The sequence below is a fragment of the Budorcas taxicolor genome, chromosome 19 (assembly GCF_023091745.1).
Source record: "Budorcas taxicolor isolate Tak-1 chromosome 19, Takin1.1, whole genome shotgun sequence".
NCBI classification, from domain to species: Eukaryota; Metazoa; Chordata; class Mammalia; order Artiodactyla; family Bovidae; genus Budorcas; species Budorcas taxicolor.
The window spans coordinates 24,212,732-24,237,680 of record NC_068928.1 but is presented as its reverse complement, the minus strand read 5'-3'; the positions used below and the strand labels follow the sequence as shown (position 1 = coordinate 24,237,680).

Genomic DNA, 24,949 nt, shown 5'->3' with positions numbered 1-24,949 from the left:
CACACGCCATGACTTCCGAAAGCTGAGCAGCGCTCCGGTCGGTGATTGGCCGGAGACTTCTTAACTATTCATAAGGGGGCGGGCCTGGTTGGGCCGCCTTTGTTAACCAAGAGAGGGCGCGGCCGCGGGGTTTTTCGCTGAGGGCTTCTCCAAACTACGCTTGGTTACCAAGTTTGGGGTCGACATGTCCTACGTCCCGGGCCAGCCCGTCACCGCCGTGGTGGTGAGTGCGCTCGCGCGGGCTCCTCCTCGTCTTGGCTTGCCCCCACTTTGCAGATAGGTAAACTGACACCTCAAACAGGTTGACAGAGCGTCGAGCGGGGCTCTTGCAAACTTGCAGCCAGAGCTCCGATTCCCGCTCTGCCTGAGCCGGGCCGCGGTCTTCCCCAGCCATGCAACAGAAGTGCCTGGGACCCAGAAACCTGAAGAGCCAGGATCCAGGCCAGACCCCGCGTATTACTGCTGGCGCTTTGGACTTCTCTCAGCCAGCCGGGGGCAGGGAAGATTGAGGAGAAAGGCTCCGGCTGTGGGAGTCTGGGAAAGCGCCCCTTTCCTGGATCTGTGTCCCCAGCTGGGCAGCCGCGAGGGCCGGGCGCCGGCCCCGACGTCTATGAGTCGCCGCCTCTGGAATGAGGAAGTGCTTCCTCCGCTCTAGCGGGCGCCGCCGCCCAGAGGGAGGCTTGGTGGGGTGGAGGTGGCCGGGGCCAGCGTAGCAGCCAGACCCTCACCCTTCCTGTGCAGCCCTTCCTTCTCGGACCCACCGCCGCCCGGGCCAGAGTGAAGGTTCATACAACGGGCTCGATCCTGATCGAACTTTCCCTGGATTGCCAGCCCTAGGGGCAAAGTCCAGATCCCCTAGCTGGCACCTGGGGCCTGAGGAGACCTTTTGGGGTCCGCTGAGGCTCTCCTCTTCTCCCTTGGCTAGTCTCGGGTGCCAAGTACTATTAGAAAAGGTAAAGGCAGGCGGGGACATTAGAGCCGGATGTTAATGCCACAGCCGGATGGGACCTGCAGGCCCCATTCTGTGGCTGAGGTGGGGAAACTGAGACCTAGAGAGAAGTCTGCTGCTGCTGCTAAGTCTCTTCAGTCGTGTCCAACTCTGTGCGACCCCATAGACGGCAGCCCACCAGGCTCCCCTGTCCCTGGGAGCGGTCTGGTCATGCTTAATTGTGCAAAGAAGCCCTCAGAAAGGAACCAGGTCGCTGAGAAGAAATGCCTTCTAGGCAGGGAGCGGGTTGGGTGGAAGTCCCAACCCTGGGGCCTGGGACTGGCTACAGTATTTCAGATGGCAGTGCTGGGGACTCTTGCAGTCAGGTGGTGTGACCAGGGAGCCACTGATAAAGCTGACATTTGAGGCTGAGCTTAGAACACCAGCTCCAGGACCTGTTGACAGCAGTCCTCAGCTTCACCCTGGGTGCATCAGCCTCTTTTCCCAGCTCTCTAGCTGCCCTAAAGAGAAAGGGTCAATTTTGCTCCTTAGCTGGGGCGGAGGTTGGGAATGGGCTTAGGTGGGAAAGCATAGAGGGGCAGTAACCTGCTTGACCTTGCCCAGCAAATCAGTGACGGGACCTTCTCTCCCAGGCTTAGAGCCTGTACTTTTTTCTGACCTTGGAGAGTGTCAAAGGTGTGCAAAGGTGTATGTCAGAGGAGGTGGAGGCGGGCCTGGAGGACGTTTGGGCACGAGGACGTAGGTCCAGTGGGCCACAGGTGTCACGCTTCCTACAACCCCTTTCTCACATGTCATGGCTGGTCCCTGGGCCTTCCTCAAAGCTTTAGGACCTTGGCCTTCCAATTCTTCTCATACTAGGAACATGTCTGAACATGGTGGGTGGGGTCTGGCCTCTCCCTCTTGTGTCTTGGATCCAGGATGGGGTGGAAGAAGCTCCTCCCTACCCCATGCCCTCTCCCGTGTAGTGAACATTTTGGCTTCTCCTCTGAACTCTGGCTTCGTAGGCTGGTCTGCTTTCTGGACCCCTGCCTGGAGCGCTCCTGGCTCTCCAGCTCAACATGTTCCTTCCCCTCTGGGGTCCCCACCTGGGAGGTGGTGTTCAGCCAGGGCAGGTGGCCGACCCGGTGCTTCCCTTGATGCTTTTCTGCCACAAGTAGTCTGGAGTCTGTTTTTTCATTTTATTTTAAATTTGGCTGCACCTGGTCTTTGTTGCAACATGTGGGCTCTTAGCTGTGACCTGTAGAATCTAGTTTCCTGACCGGGACCCCCTGCATTGTGAGTAAGGAGTTTTAATCACTGGGCCACCAGCAAAGTCCCTGGAATCTGTGGATCTCACTTTCTTAGTGGCTCATGTCCCTTGGCCTCCATATCCCACCTTGGTGAGACATCTGTTCCCCTTCTGCCTGAGTGGTTGTTCTAGCATCAAATTTGACCACCATCTACCATCACCCAGCCCTCCCCAACTCCTTAGAGCTCCAGTGGGCCCAGAATCAAGATCAATTGGCCAAACTCCTTGTCAGTCCAAGGCCTGGTGCTAATGGTACCTCCTTCCTGAAGCCCCTCTGGTCGAGATCCAGTCACCTTTTGCTTTGGTTTTTTTCTTCTTCCTGTTAAGACCCTCAACTTTGGAGGTGGGGCTGTCTGGTCTGGCTCCCAGCATCTGGTGACTGGAGGTGCCTGCTGAGGACTTTGAAAGAAGCTTGGACAGATGGGAACCCCCAACCTCAGAGTATGGTGGGAGAGCTCTAGATCCCTTCTCCGCTTCCTACACTGCACAAGTCAGGGCCTGAGGCTTAGGGAGATGCCCCCCTCCCTCCTGTCTTCCCAGGCTTCTTGATCTGCAGTTCCGGTCCTGCACTGTACACTCTGGTCTCGTGGACATGTATCCACAGTACCTTCAAGTTTCTGCTCCTGTTCCTTTGGCCAGGACAGCCCTTCCTCCTTTCTGTGCAAGTCCAGTCTCTGCTTTTCCTGAAGCATCTCCTGGCTTGCCCTGGACAGGGCTGGCTCAGCTATCTGAACTGGCTCAGCCAGGTGCCTGCATTTTTTTTCGGGGCCTGACCACTCCTGCCCTGTGTGGTCCCTCCCTTGGGACACAGGAGCCCATCCAGAGCAGCCACAGCAGCTTGGCTTAACATGTGTGAGGAAGGCTGGTGCCTGAGGCAGAGGAAGCTGGGAGAGGTTGGGACAGAGGGTTGTGGAGGTGGACTGGTATGGCTGAGTTCTGTCTCAACCCCCCAGCCTCCCAGCCTCGTGACCAGCTAGATTCCTGCAGGAGGCCCTGGGCCCTTCCCCCAGGACATGGCTACCCAGCCACCTGAGGCTGCTGCAGGGGTCACAGACCCCATTTGCTCTGTATACCTCCTCATCCCCAACTCGTTGTTTTCATCTTTGCCAGCAAAGAGTTGAAATTCACAAGCTGCGTCAAGGTGAGAACTTAATTCTGGGCTTCAGCATTGGAGGCGGAATTGACCAGGATCCCTCCCAGAACCCTTTCTCAGAAGATAAGACAGACAAGGTGAGCTGGACTAGGATCTGGGGACCTCTCTATGGGGCACAGAGGCCTGAGATAGTGGCTCTTCGCTTCCTGGGCCTTCGTGGAAGGAGCAGGCCTCATCTCTTTCAAATGGTCCTCTCTTAAGAAGGTCCAAGAAAAAAAAGGAAGGTCTAAGAGGTGATCTGGTGGGAGTAACTAGGGGTGGGGTGGGGGAGAGTAGGCCTCCCAGCCCTCTCAGCACTAGGAAGGCCTGCTCAGATGGAGCCCAGGTGGCCAGCAGGGGTTGGAGCATCCGTGGCGCTGCCCTACTTCCCCCTTGGCTGTCTTAGCGTGGCCAGGGTGTGGGATAGATGGCTAGGAGTATGCTCTGCTGGGCTTTGCTCTATGGCTAGGAGGCCAGTCCAGTGATCCCCCAGGGACTGACGTGGGCTGCCTCTTCCCAGGGCATTTACGTCACACGGGTATCCGAAGGAGGCCCTGCGGAAATTGCTGGGCTGCAGATCGGGGACAAGATCATGCAGGTAACCAGTGTCCCGAAAGAGGAAAACAGGGCTTGTGCTGGAGGGTGTAAAGTCCTTGGGGGTGGTGGGGCTGCCCCTGCCTACCTCCCTGGGCACCTGGGAGACACACCAAAGTAGTTTAGGAGCCTGTGCTGGATCCCTCGTGTGTGTGTGTGTGTGTGTGTGCGTGCGCGCATGTGCGCGCACGCACATGTCCAGCCCAGGGACAGCAGCTTGGGTGACCCAAGCCCCCCAGAGCAGTCCTATTTTCTGTGTGTGTGTGTGTGTGTGTGTGTGTGTGTGTGTGCACACGCGCGCACGTGTCCAGCCCAGGGACAGCAGCTTGGGTGACCCAAGCCCCCCAGAGCAGTCCTATTTTCAGATCCCGGAAGGCAGCGACCTGAAGTGGGCTGTGTTCTCTCCCTGGGCCAGGTCAACGGCTGGGACATGACCATGGTCACACACGACCAGGCCCGGAAGCGGCTCACCAAGCGCTCGGAGGAGGTGGTGCGTCTGCTGGTGACGCGGCAGTCGCTGCAGAAGGCGGTGCAGCAGTCCATGCTGTCCTAGCAGCTGCCAGGGTGCCTGACCTGCGCCTGCCCGCCCTGTGTACAGTGACACCACTTCCATGCTCTGTCTGCCTCTCATCCTGGCTTCTGCTCATTGCTGGGTCCCCAACTCAGAAGGGCAAGAGCGGATTCCTGGCCCGGCCTGATCCCCTCTCCCCCTACTGGCCCAAGGCTCTGGGACCATTTCTCCCCCTTGGATGCTGAGGACTGGCAACAGGGCCTGGAGCCGAGTCACAGTCAGCCTGCAGTGGCCAGTCTTGGCCCCCAGACCCTGCTGCCTGGCCACAGTAGTGCCCAGGTGATCGGGGCCCCACTTCCTGATAGTATCACACAGCTGAGAAGCACAGGGCTTGGCCCTGACCCCGTTTCTCAGCTCCGCAGTGCCTGTGCCCCACGCTTTTCCCTGCATCCCCCCGAGGGGACTTGATTCACTGCCAGAGACACTACGAAGGTCTGCCTGGATGGAAGCCAGGCAGGCTCATAAGTCACCCCATTTCACCCCCACCCCCAAGGGGCGCTGGCCTCCCCCAGGGTTCACCGGCTTACAGGATTTAGACGAGGGTAACATTTCAGGGCAGTTTTCAGGATTGCCATTTTTCTCTATGCCTGTGGGTTTAACTTTTCTATTTTTTTAATCACAGCTTTGATACAAAGTGTTTTTTATCTCACTCTTTGGAGGTGCCAGTTCAACTTTGGAATCTAAGCTTACTAATTCACACGTGGGAGCTACTCTCAGTGAGGGCACTGGCCTGACTGGTTACTGTGGAAATGGGGCAGTGGGAAGCTGCCCTACATCCTGTGCCCAATAAACAGTGCTGGAATTCATTCATCAGGGGTCTTTGCTGAGACACGGGGGCGGGATGTTTGGGGGTGAACTGTCAGAGGGCTTTGGCCATGGATGGAGCTCATCTATTCCCAAACCCACTGATGCTGTACTGGGCCAGGGCTGCTCTGTGGGAATGCCTGAGAGTCCCTTCACTGGAACTGGGCCAGGGAGACCCCCACTACCCTTGTGTAACCTAGCCTCAGCTCCCATCGGGAAGGGGCCTCATGGACACCAAGGGCAGACCCGCACCCCCTGAGACATAAGAGAACTCGGTTTATCCATGCCAGGGACGCAGGCTGTAGTTTGATGGTATGGGAGTGAGCGGGGGGGCACTGTGCCCTCTGCCTGGCCCAGGACTGGTTGCAATACTGACTCTGGGAATTGCCGCCACTCATGGACCCACCTAGCCCAGGCAGGTCAGATTTTTGCAATCTCCCATCTTTAAAGTGTGTTACCCAACCACACACTGGGTGGCCCAAATAAATCAGGCATGTGGGCTTGGTCAGGCTGCACTTTCTGCTTTAGAGAAACAAGTCCCTAAATTCTTTTATACTTAGTACGGCTGGCTAGAGGAGGAATCGGGAAGATTTACCACTCCCTCCCCTGCCCCTTCTCCCACATACCCTTAAAGAACCCATCCAGCCCTTGCTTACGGCCACACACCGGACTGCCACGCCTTTGGTCATGCAGACAGTCCCTGTGGGACCAGCCTGGCCCTGAGCATCCAACAGTGCCACCCAGCAGGGCTCCCCTGGTGATACACCAGGTTGGCACACAGCCATTTTGGGATTGGTGAACTTCAAAATCCCACGCACTTCCTTATGGTGGAATGACTGAGGCTGTCTCCCTAAGCCCTAAGGACTTGGTTCGGAAGCCAACACACCTGCCTCCTGCATCTGGCAAATGCTCAGTGTGCAGAGAGGAAATGAATCAGGTTTAATTGAGGACAGAAGCCCCTCGTTCTCTCATGGATTGACAAGCTCGAGGTATGGACAAGGCACATCTACCTCCCCTCCTGCCAGAGGCAGGACGACTGCTTAGGGTGGGAAGGAAGGGGCTCTGGGGTCAGGCTGGGCCCACAAGGAGTGTGTGAGGTGGTCTCAAGTCCTTTGAGGCTCTGGAACAGCCGCAAGTTGGTGAGTCTCAGGTCGGAGTCTGGGAAAGTGAGGGAAGGGGCTGCTCTCACCACTGGGCAGGTCTAACATGCCTCTAATGCACAGAGTCGGACACGACTGAAGTGACTTAGCGGCAAGGCACAGACTGGTGTGTACGTGTGTGTCCTGTCCTCCAAACTCAGGGCAAGGAGCACGTGTGGGGCCTGAATATGGGAAAGTGGAGGTAGGCAGAGGCAGAGGAAAGTAAGCCACTCACTTCCGAAGCATCCCTCTGAAAAATCCCAAATGGCTCATTAGTGTGATGACGATCCGGAGAGAGCTGGATGTGAGCTCGGTTCCGAACCAATCTGTTGGGCACCTCGAGGTTTGGAAATACTGGTTCTTTACGAGAGCCTGGCTGGGGCCACCTGGATGTAGGATGAGTGTCCGCACAGTGAGTGCTCAGGGAACACAGCCTTCAGAGGCGGCGCCCCAAGGCCTAACTCCGAAGTCCTGGCCCCTCTGCCACCAACACCAGCACGTGCGGGTCTATCGGGCACAGCACCTGGCTGCTTGGTCTCTGAACACAGCAGTGGCAGCAAGGCTCCCCTGACTCTCCCAGCTGCCAGGTCAGTCCTTCAAGCCGCTCGCAGAAACACTGGTTGCTTGGCCGGCGGGGCAAGGCCTTCAGCTCCAAGCTCAGGGCTCAGTCCTGCCTGGGACGGCTGCCAGAAGCCCTGTGTGCTGCCTGAAGCCTTAAAGAAAACAGATGTAGCATCAACGTGCAGGAGGGCCAGGCGCCTGACCGGAAAGGCCCAGGGCCACAGGCCTCTGGGGCGACCAGGAGGGGCCGCCAGCTGTTAATCTCTGCACACAGTCAGGGTGCCTATCCCAGAGGGAGGTCCTCCCTGGCCTGGGAGAGTCCAAGATGAAGGCAGGCTGGCTCAAGTTTAAGGCGTCTGGCCCTGAGGAAGAGAGTGCTTCTCCGCACGGAGCCAGCCCAGCTCTCCAGACCGCTTCTCCAGCCTTCCTGATGGAAACTTCCCCACCAGGGCCCGGGCCTGGGCTCTTTCCACTGGTTCCCGGGGAGCTAGTTCAGCTGGTCATACCCTGGTTTCTTTCTGTACAAGCAAAAGTGCTGGATGAAGAAGACAACATCGAAGATGATGGAGAAGATGCCGAGGCCAAACTTGGTCGGGTCTCCGAAGATCAGTGTCCACTGGTCTGTAAACAGCCAGAGGGGATGGGATGGGTTGTGGTTTCAGGTTGGCTGCTTCTCAAACAGCTGGACCAAGTGGGGCTTCAGGGAGTTGGTGGAGTGGGGGTTCCCTCCTTTGCCCAGGACACCACAAATCCTCTAGCTGTCAAATCCCCTGGTGGTCAGTCCAGTGATTAAGAATCCACCTTCCAATGCAGGGAATGCAGGTTCAATCCCTGGTTAGGGAACTACGATCACACACCATGCTGTGTGCTCAGTTGTGTCTGTCTTGCAACCCCATGGACTGTAGCCCACCAGGCTCCTCTGTCCACGGGATTTCTCAGACAAGAATACTGGAGTGGGTTACCATTTCCTCCTCCAGGGGATCATCCCCACCCAGGGATCAAACCCAGGTCTCCTACAGTGCGGGCTGATATTTTACCATGGCGCCACCTGGGAAGGACACAGCCAAGTAAATTGAGAAATGCCCCCCAGGGGAGCCTCACCCAGGGGCCTGGGACTGGCTAGGATTCCAGAGTGGGGGAGGGGTGGTTCCCAGGAAGCCCTGCTCCCACCGCCCTGTGCCTCCAGCCGTCCAGGTGGCAGCAGCCTGATGGCTGACTCACCATTGTTGTAGGACTGCAGGAACATCTGGAGGAGGCTGAAGCTGCCCCCAGTGAAGTCCAGAAGCACGTTGCCAATGCTCCAGCCCTCGGTGCTTTTGTAGCGAAAGTTCATGTAGGCCTGGGCCAGACAGACAGACAGAGGGCGGTGAGGGGGCTGAGCGGCGGCCTCCTGCACCTTGTGACTATGTCCAAACAAGAGCGGCTCTCATGCCTCCCACTCCTCTGGACCTCAGCCCCAAAAACACAATGACCAGCAGGCACAGTCTGGGCAGGTCCTGGGGTCTCCTCTGTGAGCCAAGCGAACAGAACTCTCCTCCCTGCCCCCCGCCCCAAACTCCCCACTCCAGCCAGGGCGATGGGAGGAGGAAGAGGGGTGTGTGTGGATGCTGTCTCTGTCTTCTTCATCCTTCCGTATATCCTGGCTTTCAGGCAACTCTGATTTGTTTCTTCTCACCTTCAAATGGAGATTCTCCCCAAACTCAGCCTGGACTTCATGTTGGGCTTATGAACACAGCCTGGGAGGTCCGATGATCTACTTTGGAATCCCAGCTTCACCATGGGAGCTGTGTTACCTTGGGAGAGTGACTTGAGTTCTCCTAGCCTCAGTTTTCCCACCTATAGAGTGGACTTAACTCCTTCCCCAGCCCTGCTGAGGCTCTAGGGCCTCCACCTTGGGCTTCCCAGGTCCAGTCCACTTGGACATCATTCCTCTTCCAGGTATCAGGGCCCCACACCCTTCCTCCAACACCAGCCCCCTCTGGGCTTCTCTGTGTGACCGCTCTTTTCACCACCCGAGGGACGGCCTGGCCTCTGTAGTGGTCTTCTCCCAGTCAGCCGCCTGTCAGGTCCCCTTCTTGGCCCTCTCCCATTATGTTGCATGCTTGCTGCCACCTCTCCAGTCCTGGATGGTCCTAGACATCTCCAACTGAGGCTCCTGCCTCCCAGGTTTCCCAGGCCCAAGGCTTCCCACACTCAGGACTGAGGCCCTACTTACCCCCAGGCCCTTCCCATACTCTGAAGCCTCCTTCCCAAGCCCCCTGGGCCCCGATCCCACCTTCCTAGCTTCACACTGCTCCACCAGCAAGGCCTCCTCTGACAGCGCCTTTGTGCAGAATGCACTGGCCTGGAGTGGCCCCTCCTGCCTGGTCCATGGGACGGAGTCCTGCTGATCCTTAAGGGTATGGCTCTGTTCCCATGCCCTCCAGGGGACTGGCCCTGACTCTGGCCAAAACGTTCTCCTTCCTGAGTCCCTGGAACAAAAGGTTCCCTGTGCTGGGGAAGCGAGTTAAAGGAGGTCCCAGATTCATGAGTAGAGCCTGTGGTTGTCAGTTCTTTCATACCTGAACTGGTCCTAGGCCATTCTGGCTGTGGCAGGAGCTGTGTATGACTCTCAGTCCCTGAGTCTGAGTAGGACTGTCTTGAGCACTCGAGGGAGGGTGTGAGGGCCCACAAGGAGGACCCTGGGTGCTGGTGGGCTGCCTCCTCCCAGCTCATCTCCCCAGTATCCTGCTGTGGCTTGTCAGGGACATCAGTTGGTGGTCATGGGCAGCGGTGGTAGGGTGGCGGGCAAGACTGAAGTCATTAGAAAGGTGGCAAAGGAGAGAGACGAGAGTGACCTACATGACCCCTGACTCTCAGAAGTAAGCGTGCGTCAGAGAAGTGCCAGCAACTTCCCCATGGGATTCCTGGGCCCAGGAAGGAGCAGGCAGAGGTCACGGCTGGCTTGGTGTGATGTCCCACTCCTGCTGGGCTCGCTGGTCTTCTCCTAGTAGCTTTCCAACCCACATCTCCTTGCCCCAGTCAGAAGCTGCCCCCAAGAGACCCATGTCCCTCTCATGCTAACAGCCACGGGAAAAGGCGGGCAGACCTTGTAGGTACCTGTGGAAAATACTTGACCAGCGTCACTGCCAGCTTGATGTAGGAGAAGCAGAAGAGAAACTGCAGCCATGTTGTCGCCCCGACCGCAGCCATGATCAGGGCGATGAGCGTGCAGAGCCAGGAGAGCACCAGGAAGCTGATGGCCGGCCAGGACACATGCTGGTTGCCTCGCTGGGGATCAGAAGGGGAGGGGGAAGGGAGGGACATGGGTGGGGTGGGGGTGGGGTGTGGAGAGCCCAGTACCACCCACACCTTGTCACTATCAGAGCTTCTGGTTCCGTTCTTCTTGGACTTAGCAGAGCCCTTTTGCTTCTTGTTCCCACGCTGCAGAACTGGGTCCCTCTCAGAATCCACCAGCAGTGAAGGATGTGAGGACCTGGCCCCTATCACGTTGGAGGCCTGGCACCTCACTGCAGCCCGGGCTCCTTCAGCCACCCGAGGGAGCCTGCTCAACTCTGGAATCTCTCCCCCACCCGTGTACCATTCCCCAAAGCAGGCCTCCCTCATATAACCTTCTCAGCAAAGGGTAAGAAAATCCAGAAGGTTCGTGAAGGTTGGGGCTGAGCAACCCTGGCTGACCTTGCAGGTGGGAAGAGAATTCCCGGGGGGAAGTGGTGCACCCACAGGGAAGTGAAAGAGAATAGCGGCATCATTGATGCCCTGAAACATGTGCTAACTAATGCCGTCCCTCCCTGCTGAGACAGTGGATGGTGGTCCTCCAGTGACACAGCTGTGCCCAGGCTCCCAGCTCGGCCCTCCAGGCTCCACCCCCTGCTCCCTACGTGGCCATCCTGGCCACACCCACCTGCTCATGGTTCCTCTAGCTGCTCCCTGGGCTTCACAGGTCTGTCCCCCTGCAGGGGTGGTCCACCCTGGCCCTCTTCCCCATCACCATAGAACATTATTCATCCCATGGACCACAATTCAGCACCCTCCATCCCCCTCCTCCCTGCTGAGTCATGGGGCCCACAAACTGCCTGTGTTCTCCCTGCCCGCTCAGCTCTCAGCCTGCTGGGTCGTCACTGCCTCCCTCTGTGTCCCTCACCGCAGACCTGGGGGCGCCCAAGGGTTTGGGCTCATAGGGCCCAGCATGGGGTCGTCTGGTCTCTGATGCAGGAAGCAGATGTGAGTGGACGGACACATTTCCCTTCCGGGGGGCTTCTGTGTCCTGTGTAAAAGGGCAGGTGGGGCCCGGGCAGCGCAGGCTGCAGCAGGTGCCAGGGTCGCAGCTCACCTCGTACAGGAGGCACTGCACTATGACAACCAGGGTGAGGGCCACCGCATGCAGGCTGAAGAAGACGTCGTTGCTGTCCACGGGGTTCACGCCGTTGGGGTATTTGAGGAGAAACTGCTCCTGTGTAGGGGTAGGGAGAAGCTGGGGGGTGAGGGGCATGAGGGGCAGCCTGCCTGCCGGCCAGCTTGGTGGGGCTGCGGGGGTAGTCAGGGCTGTACCTTGATGGAAGGCACCCAGAAGAGGCCGATGTTAAACACGCTGTAGGCCATGAACCCCATCAGGTTGAGGGCCACAAAGTCGAAGCTCAGACCCACGACACTGGGGGAGAGGGATGGGGAGACAAAGCAGGGTTGGCGGGGAGCCTGGGGAATTGGAGGACACAGAGCTCTCCAAGGAGAGCACAGTCCTCAGTCCCTCCATGCCCACCCCACGCCATCTGAGCCCCTCCTCCTCCTGGGGCTGTCTGGAGGCCTCCTGCAGAGACGAAGTGCCTCCCACCCTGGTTCCCAGCTCAGCAGCCCTCAGAGGCCCACGAGCCTTTTTGGCCTTGTGCCTGATGTCTGGGTCTTTAAAATCAAGGTGGGCCAACTTTCTTCTCCAACTTGACACGAACTCCTCCAGGGCCGCAGGGACCAGGAGCACAGCAGCTGTGGGTGGACCCCCCCGTCGGCCCCAGCTCCTTCTCCATCTCAACTGAGAAGCCCCATTTGGTTGCTTTCAGAGAGAGGGGCTGAACTGGGCAAAAGACCAAATGCCCAGCACTGCAACTGTTACGCGGGCTCTTAGAACTTTCACATCAGACCACTTTCAAGAAAGGGCAGGGGCTTCCTTGTAGTACAGTGGATGAGGATCTGCCTGCCAATACAGGGGACATGGGTTTGATCCCTGGTCCAGGAAGATTCCACATGCCCAGGAGTGACTAAGCTCATGTGCCACAGCTGCTGAAGACCCAGCTCTAGAGCCTGTGCTCAGCAACTTGAGAAGCCCGAGCACCACGAGTAGCTCCCGCTCGCCGCAGCTGGAGAGAAGCCCAGTGCAGCAACAAAGACCTAGGGCAGCCAAAATAAATAAAATAAAATAAAAATTAAAGGCAGGGGTGGGGGCGAGTGGGTAGGAAGACGGAAGAGCAGAGGGATAAGTCGGAATGCAGGCTGCCTACAGCTTCGTTGGCATGCCTGTCCTACTGGCCCCAAGTGAACCTGCTTGTACAGCTCTGTGGGTTACCTTTTCCGCCTCCAGTTGGTGATCACCTGAGGGTAGAAGGAGACCGACCAGGCCACAAAGTAGATCCAGCCGATCACCTGGTTTATGATGCTGACGATGTTGCTGTGGATCACCAAGAAGCGAATCCTTGGGCTGGAGAGAATGTGGGGGCTGGGGTGAGCTGGGGCTGGGTGTCTGGAAGAAACCCCACGCACCGGCACTGGCTCCCTCCTCCTCATTTAGGGCCCCCACCGGTGGAGGCCATCCTACCTGGTCTGGTTGGAGTGATTTCCATGCAGATAAGTGGTAACTTGTCCAACACTTTGAGATGTCACTCGAAAAGAGGAATTTGTTGTTCCGGGAGACACTACAACCTGTTAGAAAACTGAATCAGGTCCAGAGCTCCATAGTTATTGGGACCTTCAGGGAGCATCCAGCTCCAAGCTATTCACTAGGGAATGGAGGGACAGGTCACATAAGCCCCTGCCTTCTAGGAGCTTCCTAACAGGAGGGAGAAATGTTGGGCCAATCAGCCAACCAGAATTCTCCCTACTCCAGTGTTAGACGTTATGAGCAGAAGGGCCCTCCCTCCCCTGGCTTATCTCTGAGGGAAGGTGGGAGGGCTCTCTTCCTCTCACTAGATATTTGATTTTGGACAAGTTATTTGAGCTCTGATCTCAGTTTGCTCACCTGTAAAAGGGGATGACACAAGAGCCTACCTTACAGGGTTGCTCTGAACGACACGATATCTGTAAAGCTTACGGCACCAACACGGCAAGCGGTGAACTGTTTACCATCACTACTACCCTACGATGACTGTTATTAACTCGACTTCTTCTGCTGTGGACGGCTTTTCCAGATCCACAGAGAGATGTTTGCCCCACGCCCAGCCTGGCTGCCAAGAGACAAACCAGAAGAGATGCAACACACCAGACACTGCAGGGAGAACACCTTTACTCTCATTTCTGTCCAATGTTCATCGAAGGCTCTGCTGTAACAAACTGGAGGCCTGCCTGTAATATCTGACCTCCGCATCATGCCTCCTGACGCTCTCGAATTCTGAGTGAGGCAGGGAGCGGGATGAGACCTTCACTGGATCACACTGTCCCCCTACTCCCATCTCTCTGTTCCCTGGATCATGCCCGGGCCCCACTTTCCACCCGTGTCGTGGGCTCCATGAAGATGTGGCTCACTGGGTTGCAGTGGCTTCTTCAGGGACGCTTGAACCTGTATTTTGGCTCTTAACCCCTGAAACCAGGGGGCTTTGGCAGGACAACTGAAATGGTGCAAGTGGCTGCTGCAAAGCCTGGGATCGAATTCGTGGCCAGTGTCTTGTGAGCTTCATTTTCACAATAAGAGCTCTTGGCTCTTATTTTCCTATCCTCATCAATTCTTACTTTTAGCAGGTTTTGCTGGCAACATTATCTGTTTCTAAGTGGCCACCAAGTCCTTTCTGGAACTAGGCATCTGCCCTGTATCTGATCATGTGTCAATACTGTTGGCTTGCTCAGGGGCTCAGAGCTGATTTGCAGCCCATTTCTACAACCACTCAGGACCTCCTGCTGAGCCTCAGGGCTACCACTTCATTCTGTGTTTATCTTCATTCCTGTATTTATCTCTCATCTGTTTTTTTTCCCTCCCTACTGATTAAAAAAAAAAAATCAAGTTGACTGGTAATTGGCTCGAGTCCTCCGTTAGGTGGAAGCAGTGTTTATTAAAATATAAATGTATAAAGGCTATAAATAGCTATTACTATTATGCCAGACAGCCTCTGGCACTGGTTTTTCCAGACACTCAACCAATGGAATCCCAGAAGGGAACTTTGCAAAGTTTAATGTGGACCCAAATCATCTGGGGACTCTTACTCATATGCAGATTTTTAATCAGTAGGTCTGTGATTGGGTATTTCTAAAAGGTTTTAAGGGGGAGAGATAGATTAGGAGTCTGGGATTAACATATATACAGTATTGTATTATATATAAAATATATAACCAACCAGGGCCTACTGTATAACACAGGGAACTGTATTCAATATTTTGTAATAACCTATAAGGGAAAAGGATCTGAAAAAGTATATAAGGGACTATATATTTGTGTGTATATTTAACAATCACTTTGCTGTACATACACCTGAAACTAACACAACACTGTAAATCAACTATATTTCCATTAAAATAAAATTAAAAAAAAAGTTTTAGAGCAGAGATAATGCTGCTGATCCATGGATGCTCTTTGAGGAGCAAGGTCTTAAAAAAATCATCTTAAGAATTTCTTCTACATTCTCAGAACCATTTCTGCCTCACATTTTTTACCATCATCTTCCTAATTCCATCTTGACAGCATAAAACATCCAGTGTCAAAGAGACTCACAAAGCCCCAAATCAGAGATTTCTAGAATAACAGGTCAGGGGCAGCCCCCCGTATAAAAACAAGCTGGCCTACTTCCACAAGGACTTAGTTAAAATGTGTTTTGTTATCTAGTCATTTTCTACCCATTCTGTTAAGATTCATTACTTACTTCATCAGGGAGCTGAAGGATAGTAACGTTTTTTGAACGAAATGTGATTTCAAAAGTGATCACCAAGGTTGCATTTAAAGGGCGCCTGTGGAAGACAAGAGTCTAGTTACTGCTGAGAAGCTGGATTCCTTGAGGTCTCAACCCGCCCTCTGGATTTTGTGGCGGGCCTGGCATATCTCAGGCAATTAGGGTGACATAGGGCTATGTGCTTAGCCCTGGGGGTTTGAGAGGTGGGGTCCCTTTGGCCAAGTGAGAACACAGCTGGTGGGAAATAGTCTGTGAATGCCACACAAGGTGTTCAGAGGCCGACAGGACCATGGCATTTGCTTTCCCGGGAAAGACTTCCGAGAAGGCCCAGGCAGCATCCCCAGAATAATGAGACATGTCTGAGTGGGAGCAGCCTGTCGGGCTCAAGTCTGGGCTTAGAGGCCTGGAGTTAATCTAGAAGCGGGTGGGAGGCTGCTCAAGGATTCTGTGCTAAGGGGGATGATGTGTTGTGTTTACAAGGTGTCAGTGTGCAGAAGTGGCAGTATCTGGGAATGGGATGCAGGTCTGTTAGGACGCCTTGGTCCCAAAGCTCTGGTTTAAGATCAGACATCCTAGGAGAGGTGAGGAAAAGGGAGAAGAGTAAAGAGGGGGAAAAAAAAACCCCACTAGGGTTCCAGATCTTCATCTTGGGGCATCCTCACGGCTGGGCAGCACAAGCTGGGGAAAGCAGGGAAGGGTAAAAAGGGGTGGGCTCTCTGGCACAATCTGGACTAGGTGGGCACCCTTGTGTGGGAACCAGCAGAGGGCAGCTGGAGAGACTCTCAGATAAGGCTGACTGGGAGCATTGCACAGTGGGATCCACCCAAGGGAGCTGGACGTCATCTCAGAAAGTGCTGCCAAGTGATTCGGCTCCTTCTCCCAACCTTCAGTCAGTCAGCCAATCAGTTTAGTCACTCAGTCGTGTCCGAGTCTTTGTGACCCCATGGACTGCAGCATACCAGGCTTCTCTGTCCATCACCAACTCCCAGAGCTTACTCAAACTTCCTCATCGAGTAGGTGATGCCATCCAACCATCTCATCCTCTGCCGTCCTCTTCTCCTTTTGCCTTCCATCTTTCCCAGCATCAGTGTCTTTTCTAATGAGTCAGTTCTTCACATTAGGTGGCCGAAGTATTGGAGTTTCAGCTTCAGCATCAGTCCTTCCAAAGAATATTCAGGACTGATTTCGTTTAGGATGGACTGGTTGGATCTCCTTGCAGTCCAAGGGACTCTCAAGTGTCTTCTCCAACACCACAGTTCAAAAGCATCAATTCTTCGGTGCTCGGCTTTCTTTATAGTCCAACTCTCACATCCATACATGACCACAGGAAAAATCATAGCTTTGACTAGATGGGACTTTCGTTAGCAAAGTAATGTCTCTGCTTTTTAATATGCTGTCTAGGTTGGTCACAGCTTTTCTTCCAAGAAGCAAGCATCTTTTAATTTCTTGGCAGCAGTCACCATCTGCAGTGATTTTGGAGCCCAAGAAAATAAAGTCTGTCACTGTTTCTATTGTTTCCCCATCTATTTGCCATGAAGTGATGAGACTGAATGCCATGATCTTAGTTTTCTGAATGTTGAGCTTTAAGTCAACTTTTTCATTCTCCTCTTTCACTTTCATCAAGAGGCTCTTTAATTCTTCTTCACTTTCTGCTGTAAGGGTGGTGTCATTTGCATATCTGAGGTTACTGATATTTCTCCTGCCATCTTGATCCCAGCTTGTGCTTCATCCAACCCAGCATTTTGCATGATGTACTTTGCATATATAAGTTAAATAAGCAGGGTGACAATATACAGCCTTGACGTACTCCTTTTCCAATTTGGAGCCAGTCTGTTGTTCCATGTCCAGTTCTAACTGTTGCTTCCTGACCTCCAGATTTCTCAGGAGGCAGGTCAGGTGGTCTGGTATTCCCATCTCTTTCAGAATTTTTCAGAGTTTGTTGTGATCCACACAGTCAAAGGCTTTGGCATAGTCAATAAAGAAGTAGATGTTTTTCTGAAACTCTCTTGCTTTTTCAGGGATCCAGTGGATGTTGGCAATTTGATCTCTGGATCCTCTGCCTTTTCTAAATCCAGCTTGAACATCTGGAAGTTCACGGTTCACATACTGTTGAAGCCTGGCCTGGAGAATTTTGAGCATTGCTTTGCTAGTGTGTGTGATGAGTGCAATTGTGCAGTAGTTTGAACATTCTTTGGCATTGCCTTTCTTTGGGATTGGAATGAAAACTGACCTTTTCCAGTCCTGTGGCCACTGCTGAGTTTTCCAAATTTGCTGGCATATTGAGTGCAGCACTTTCACAGCATCATCTTTCAGGATTTGAAACAGCTCAACTGGAATTCCATCACCTCCACTAGCAATCTTCAGGACTCTCTTCAAATATTTAGAGCCTTGCAAAGGACCACTCTGAAGTCCAGCATCAACTGCTGGTCACTCAAAGAGCTAAGAAAAAGGCTCATGTGTCTTCCCCTTTCCACCAGAAACAAGGTTTCATCAGTTGTGGGGGGAGAGAGAGACCTTGGGACCTCAATCTGCAGCCCAGGGCCAATGCCTGTCTTTCCCTGGCTTGTCTTAATGTGAAGAGGCAAGGGTATCACACTTAAAATATGAATATAGTGAGCAGGGGTCAGCCCTGACCCAGCCTTGGGGCAAACGGGCTGGGCCGAGGACAGAGCTGGGCCTGGGAAACTTACGGGAGGGAGATGCTGACGCTGGTGGAGCTTCCGTTTTCCAGCTTCACGATGGGAGGTACAGAGAAGTCAACTGTTGACTCTGGAACAACCCATATCAGTAACATGAGTTGTTACGACTGAGAGCTCAGGCCCACGAGACACTGGGAGGAGGGGCCCTGACACTTGAACTTATGCTTCATAACCACCTCTATCCCACAGGTGAAGACTCCCGAGGTTCTGAGATGCTAAGTAAGTGACTGGGTGGGAAATGCCCTCTTTATGCACTTTCTCCTTCTGCTGCTAGAGACAGAGGGAGACACAGGCCTGACCAGGAGATGCTGAAGCTTATTCCTTCCCCACAGATGAGCTCTAATGGTCTGTAGGAGTCACCCAGAAATAGAAACCACAGAGCCCAAAAATTGGTCACAAAGGAATTCAGCCACGATCTGGGACTAGATCGTGGGCTTAAACCACCTCTTCAGATGGAAAGCACAAGGGTTTCCTCTGTTCGTGGATCTAAAATGGCCCTGCAGAACCAGTCCTGCCCCTTCCTGTAGTTTCGGAGAGACACCTGTGGCCCAGTTAACTTCTTTCTAAAAAACCGCCTTTGGTTCCCTGTAAAAGCCCAGTTCACCCCATTCACTGATCCCCTTCTGGAGGCTGACCCTGCTGGGGACTTGGGGGAGACTGATGAACAACACAGTTTCACTACCGGAGATTTCTCCTTGGCATTAAGATGTTAACTCAGGAGGAGGTAGACAGATAGGCCGCTGGGGTGAAGGAGGAAGCAGGTTTGGGAGGCCAAACACTCCAGGGCAGTTAGCCACAGGAGTTACCTTCTCTTGGACTCTTCCTTTGTTCTCTGGGCCGCACTGCCCCATCCCTGTCCCCACCCCAGGTGTGTCTACTTCACTTCCCTCACCTGGGAGACTTCAGGGTGACTCACAGCCTAAGGTGTGATCGTGAATCTAGACTGGGCTGGGAAGGGGGCCCACAGGAGAAAGCAAGTGCTCCATTTGATGAGCTCTGGTTCCTTCCGGAGGCTGTGGCTGCAGGTGAGGCCCAGGTCTTCCCCTCCCCAGACCCCTCACACGCAGAAGATGAAGAAATGAAATTTTAGATGCTCAGGTTGAGAAGGAACTTAAAAGTTCCCTAATTTGACCTCCACTGTCTTAGCTCCTTCTCAGTACTCCTCCCTGGTAGTTTCTCTTCCTCTGGCTGGACACCTGGGCCAGTGGCCGAGGAGGGGAGGGGGCAGATGGGGAAGAGGCAGGGAAAAGGAAGAATAAACTCATCTCCCACAAGGGAGCTGGCCAGCCTGAGACTCACCCTCTGGAGCCTGGCTCTGGGGCCCGGGGCCTCTCAGACTCTACCGAGCCACCTTCTCCCTGCCACCCCACGTGTGGATGCAGGTGCAGGCTCTGTCCTCAAAGGACGCCTTTCAGCCCAAGACGGGAGGCAGTTAGGAAGCTGGCATCATATAGAATCCTAAAAAAGCACATTTTAGAGTCTGCCCCGGGGCAGGAGGCTTTGGATACCACATTGGAATAATCAAATGAGACTCCCTGAAGGCTCCTCCAAGACGAGCCTTTGCTTTTTAAAAACGCATCCTCACTGGCATCTCTCCCAATCCACACCAGCCACTGCCGTTCTCTAATTACTATACCAGTGAGAGGTGGGCAAAATGACGCCTACTGCAGACAGAAGAAAACAGAATTGCAAGAGGGGAAGAGTCCCGTCCACACAGCTCAGAAATGGTAGAGGCAGGATGCAAACCTAGGGCGGCTTCGGGTGCAGGGCTCAGGTCCTTGCCACTAGGTGGCAGCACTTCCAGGGTCTACCCACAGCCAGCAGGGGCAAAACACACTGAAGGTGAGTGAGCTCACCGTAGGCCCTCTCTGTTGTTCAGTCCCTCAGCCCTGTCTCACTCTTTGCGACCCCATGGACTGCAGCACGCCAGGCTTCCCTGTCCTGCACCACCTCCTGGAGTTTGCTCAAAATCATGTCCACTGAGTCAATGATGCCATCCAGCCATCTTATCCTCTGTTGCCCCCTCCTTCTCCGGCCCTCAATCTTCCCCAGCATCAGCCTTTTCCATTGAGTCAGCTCCCTGACCACTCCCCAAAGCAAAGACAAGACAGGCGGGGCGGAATGAAGTCAGAAACCCAATTCTAGCTCCTTGATTTTATGGTGGTTTCTGACTATTCCTTTATGACATTTAGGATAAAAGACTCAGTGACACAATGCAGCAGGGGTCCCAGTCTCGTTACTTGGAGGCTGTGTGACTTTGGGAGAGACTTCTACCCTCTCTGGGCTTGTTAGCCCTCTGTATAATCAAGCAGTAGCAGCTAAACTTGTTCTTTCCAAGGGCAATGAATTAGCATGACTAATGGAACTTATTTAAAGCAAGCCAAGATGCATGCATGCACATTTTGGGCCTTAATCCCAGAGAATATGACCCAGCAGGTCTGGAGTTGGGGCTCTGGCATCCATACTGAAGAATACCAGGCTCCATGGTGTTCTTTCTTTCTTGGAAGAAACCTCTTCTTTCTCAGAAACTGCTTCCCCACAAGCAATTCCCCACAAGTCACACCTTCCCCACAAGGTGTGACTGCAAAGTAACATGACTGATTGTTTAACAAACTTGGAAGAGCTGATCAGACGACCAGTGTTTGCTCAGAGACTCAAGAGTCCAAATGACTAGCAGTGGAACCACTTTGCATAGTTCTTGGCAAGCTTTGGCAAGGGTTTGCATAGTTTGTGCAAGGTTAATTTGGAAGCTTTGGTTGGGGGTTTTAAGATGTATTTGATTTTTTTTTTTGCCACACTGTGAAGCTCATGGAATCTTAGTTCTCCAACTGGGGACTGAACCCAGGGACCTGGTTGTGAAAGTAGGGAGTCCTAACCACCTGGGAACTTCCAAGAGGTACTTTAAAAAAAATTATTTTGATTTTTTTGGCCTCATTGAGTGGCATGCAGGATCTTAGTTCTCCAGCCAGGGATCGAACCCATGTCCCCTGTATGGAAGTGTGGATTCTTACCACTGGGCTGCCAGGGATGTCCCTGTATTTGCTTTTTGACAACAGCCAGATGATAAAAATAATGGGCCTGGTGTCCTTGGAGGCTTTACACAGCTTTCATGGAAAGAACTTCAGCAATGTTTGGGTGATGGAAAATTGATGGTATGATACAGGCCTTTAAAGGGCCCTGCCCTGGAGGTCACGCCTCACAAGGATACACAAACCCTGATGTGTTTTTCGACAACTAGCCCAGATGCTGTAAGGCCCCTAGCCCTGCTGAGCCCAGTTTCTGTCTTTCTCTAAGGGAAGGTCTCTGTCATCTTATCAGGGGATGCTGGGCAGGCTCTTCAGGTGTCTTTGCTTGGCAGAACCAGGTAACAAGGTGGCCACCTCAGCTGCTTCTGCAGCATCTCCCAGGACCCGTAAGTCACTCTGTGAGGTCCATGGGGTGGAACACAAGCTCTTCTCTACAGACATTATCCCAGATTTTTGGAGCTCCACAGTTTGACATTGGTGATACAGAAAAGGGAAAAGGGCCCCCGGGGCAGAAAGTCAATTATTTGTGAACCATCTGGCTCCCTGTAAAACTCCTGGACTCCAGACCTCGGTCTGTTCCGCTACCTGGGTGGCCACCTAGCCAAGAGCAGATGGACACATGCTGTCTGGATGGTCCTAAACCTTTGGCTGCAAATAAGTAAGGCTACCTCCTCCATTTCCCTCTACACAGCAGATAACCCATTTCTAGACTTACCACATTTCTCTATGAGCTGCAGGGGAAAAAGGATAAAAATAACCAGCCACCTCCTTATCATGTTCCTTGATTTCGATAAACTAGGAAGAAACACAAAGAGGAAGAGAAGTTCAGGTTAAAGTCACATCTGCCTAGCAACAAGTGGGCAATAAGCCACCTGGAACCATGCATGGACAGTTCATAAAGGACTTTCACTTCACACCTGTGACCTCACAGGCTTTGCATCACCAGCTTGGAGAAGAGGACCCCAGAGAGGATCCATCTTTCTTTGATATGTGGGGAAATGGGCTCTGAGAGGCTCAGTGGGTTGTGTAAGGCCCTACCCTGAGGAAGTGGACAAATGCTGAATTTTTTCCTCTTGAACTGTTTTGTGCAACCTAGACAACAGAAAGAAAGATGCAGCTTTATTGGCTGGGGGTTCTTTTATTTTTCAGAAGATATTGAAACTGTAGTCAGATATCCATGAACCTATAAACTTTAAGGAAATTTTTTTTCTTTAAATAGCTTTATTATTTATTTTTGGCTGTGCTGGTTTTTCTCTGCTAGTTGCAGTGAGTGGGAGCTACGCTCTTGTTGCAGTGTGCGGGCTTCTCATTATGGTGGCTTTTCTTGTGGAGAACAGACTCGAGGGTGCAAAGGCTTTGGTAGTTGCAGCACGTGGGCTCAACAGTTTTAATTCTTGGGCTCTAGAGCACAGGCTCAATAGCTGTGTTGCACAGGCTTAGTTGCTCTGCAGCATGTGGGATCTTCCTGGATCAGGGATAGAACCCCTGTCTCCTGCATTGGCAGGCGAATTCTTTACCACTGAGCCACCAGGGAAGACCCCAAACCTTAAGGAAATTAACTTTATTTCCTGTCCTAGGAGAAGCGTCTATAGGTTAATGCCACCAACAGACTCTTGACTAGGACTTTTTCATTTGACAGGTGTCACTTTTCTGGGACCAGCAGGGATCATTGACAAAGGGGACCTGGTGTGGAACAAACCCCAGATCAGTCCTGGAGCAGTTTATTGGTTAAGTGAAGGAGATGGGTTGCTGTGTACCTATAATCCCCACGCATGAGAGGTGAACCAAAGGTCAGGATGGGGCAGATCAGCATAAATATCCATAACTTGGTTTCTACATGCTGCTGTAGTGTACAGAAGCTTTGCCACCTTCCAGCATCCGTCTCCCCACTCTCTGGCCTCTGCTGGGTGCCTTGTCCTTGGCCCTGCATTCCCATGCTCCCTTCTCCTCTGCTTTCTGTAGGCTGACCTGCAGGAAATTGCTCTCTGGTCTGTGTGGAATGACCTCCCTGCCCAACCTCTTCTTGCCACTCTCTTCTCTCCACACCTGCTGATGTCCTCAAGCTCAGGGTTTAGTCTGTCCCCCAGGGCAGATTCTGGGTTTTCTTTGAGGACTCAGACGTGCAGAATCAGGCCTAACTGGCTCCTCCTTCATTCCACAGGAGTGGAATGTAGACTGAGGACCTCAAATTCTTGGACAACAAAAGTTCCCTGACCCCAAAGGCTGACCCACGTGGGAGGAAAGACATCAGGAGAGATAGAGACCTTGAGAGATATGTGGTAGAATAAAATGTTCGAAAAAGATCAAGTTAATAATTACACAAAAACTAGTGTCTTCCAAATGCTACAAAGTAGAAATGGAGAATTTCATCATGATGGGCTCTGTGTGGCATGCTGCTCTTCCTATGTAAGTTCTATATTCTAGGCTTCCCCCAGATGCCACCTGCTTTAAGAAGTCTCCCACTCCCAATCCCCTCCCCAGGGCTCCCTGGGGTCAGAGGTCTCCTGAGGCAGCTTCACTTGGTCAGGTATCCGGTTAATTCTGTCACCTGTTCCACCATCTGGAACTCCCTAGATTGTCTTCTCTTGGAGAAGTAACACAGAGAATGGCAAGGAACGTGTGTCCTGGAGAGTGACTGCACAGGTTTGAACCCGAGCTCCCCATTTATTAGTTGTGCCACTTTGGGGCGTTACTTGACCGCCTCAAGCTCCAATTTCCTAAAGTGAAAACAGGGGCAGTGGAAACTAAATCACAGGATGTAAATGAAAAATGAAGCACGATTTGTGGCCCCTTCATGCATGCATGCATGCGCATTCTCAGCTGTGTCTGACTCTTTGCCACCCCCATGGACTGTCTGTAGCCCGCCTGGCCCTTCTGTCCATGGGATTTCCCAGGCATAAATACTGGAGTGGGTTGCCATTTCCTCCTCCAAGGGATCTTTCCCACTCACGGACTGAACCCACGTTTCCTGTGTCTCTTGCATTGGCAGGTGGAATCTTTTCCACTAGCCACCTGGGAAGTCCATAGCCCTTTTATAAGCAGTATTACAATTTCAAGAGGGAGAGGTTGGTAAGAAAAAAAGGTTGAGAAACAATGTTCTAAAGTATTGATAAATACAACCCTTGTCGAGGGCGCTTAGCAAGCTCTCACAAGGCCTACGTTGTTATTTCCCTCAACATTGTTGAAAGAGGCAGGGCCCAGCAGTCCTCGCTTCCCCCAGACTGAAAGCCCCGGAGACCGGAGCGGGGTTTCGTCCGCCCCACTCCCCTTGGAGCCCAGGCCGGTGCTCAGCACCTCAAAAAGAGTTTCTGAAGTGGTCTGTCCTCTCAGTGTCTCCCCTCTGGAAAGCCATCTGCAAATTCTGCCACCGGATTCAAGCGACAGCTAAGCAGAAGGCGGGGAAGAGGCGCTAACCTGCACTGGAACGGAGCCTCCCAAACTAGCCTGGCAGCCCGGTGTCCCCTGCCTCCGCTCGCTACTACCAGAGCCCTTCAACCCGGGGGCTGTCCGGTACCGAGAGGCCGGGACTGGTGGCCGGTGAAGGAACCCTGGCGGGGCAGGGGCTGAAGGAGGCTGGATGTTCGGCAGGCTGCCCAACTGACTTGCTGTGCCAGTCTCTGGACCTCAGGGGGTCCGCCTGGGAAATGAGGCGGGGAAGGCGCGGGAGGCTGTCGGGGCCGCGTCGGCTCTCACCTGAGGTCCTCTAGGCTCAGGGCACCGACCAGATGGAACGAGGCAGTCGTCTCGGACTGTACCCGCTTCCCGGGGCCGGCTTGACATACCGTGAGGGCTGGGCAGAAGTCACCTGACCCGAGCCGCCTGATTCGCGGACTACGGGCCTCGGCGCGATGCAGCCTGGGAGCTGTAGTTTTCCCGGGCCTCAGTGACACACCTGGGGGTTGGTGAGGAGCGGAGGGGCTCAGGCAACTTGGCAGGGATGGGGACTCCGGTATATGGGAGGGCTAAGTCACTGTTAGGGCCACAAGGGCTCTCGAATCTTTCAGGGCCTGTCTGGGAACCCCGAGAGACTTCGGTGAGCGAAGCTGAAGCCTCGGCCGACATTGCACACCCTGCCTCGCGGGGCGGGGCCTCTAGGTCCCGTCTT

At 53.6% G+C, this 24,949-nt stretch overlaps 2 protein-coding genes across 2 annotated transcripts; one reads left to right on the top strand and one right to left on the bottom strand.

Annotated features, from left to right (window-relative positions):
- The first annotated feature begins 24 nt into the window (after nucleotides 1–24).
- TAX1BP3 (Tax1 binding protein 3) lies at nucleotides 25–5,336 on the top strand. Its single transcript, XM_052657882.1, has 4 exons — nucleotides 25–223; nucleotides 3,348–3,467; nucleotides 3,890–3,967; nucleotides 4,379–5,336. The coding sequence occupies exons 1-4, from the start codon at nucleotides 185–187 to the stop codon at nucleotides 4,514–4,516; spliced, it is 375 nt and encodes a 124-aa protein (XP_052513842.1). The 5' UTR covers nucleotides 25–184; the 3' UTR covers nucleotides 4,517–5,336.
- Nucleotides 5,199–24,626, bottom strand: CTNS (cystinosin, lysosomal cystine transporter). The gene is made up of 11 exons (XM_052657881.1): nucleotides 24,538–24,626; nucleotides 21,560–21,639; nucleotides 17,810–17,888; nucleotides 15,093–15,177; nucleotides 12,845–12,948; nucleotides 12,596–12,727; nucleotides 11,590–11,689; nucleotides 11,372–11,491; nucleotides 10,138–10,308; nucleotides 8,260–8,377; nucleotides 5,199–7,659 (listed from the first exon to the last, which is right to left on the bottom strand). The coding sequence occupies exons 2-11, from the start codon at nucleotides 21,618–21,620 to the stop codon at nucleotides 7,526–7,528; spliced, it is 1,104 nt and encodes a 367-aa protein (XP_052513841.1). The 5' UTR covers nucleotides 21,621–21,639; nucleotides 24,538–24,626; the 3' UTR covers nucleotides 5,199–7,525.
- Between the last annotated feature and the right edge of the window lie 323 nt (nucleotides 24,627–24,949).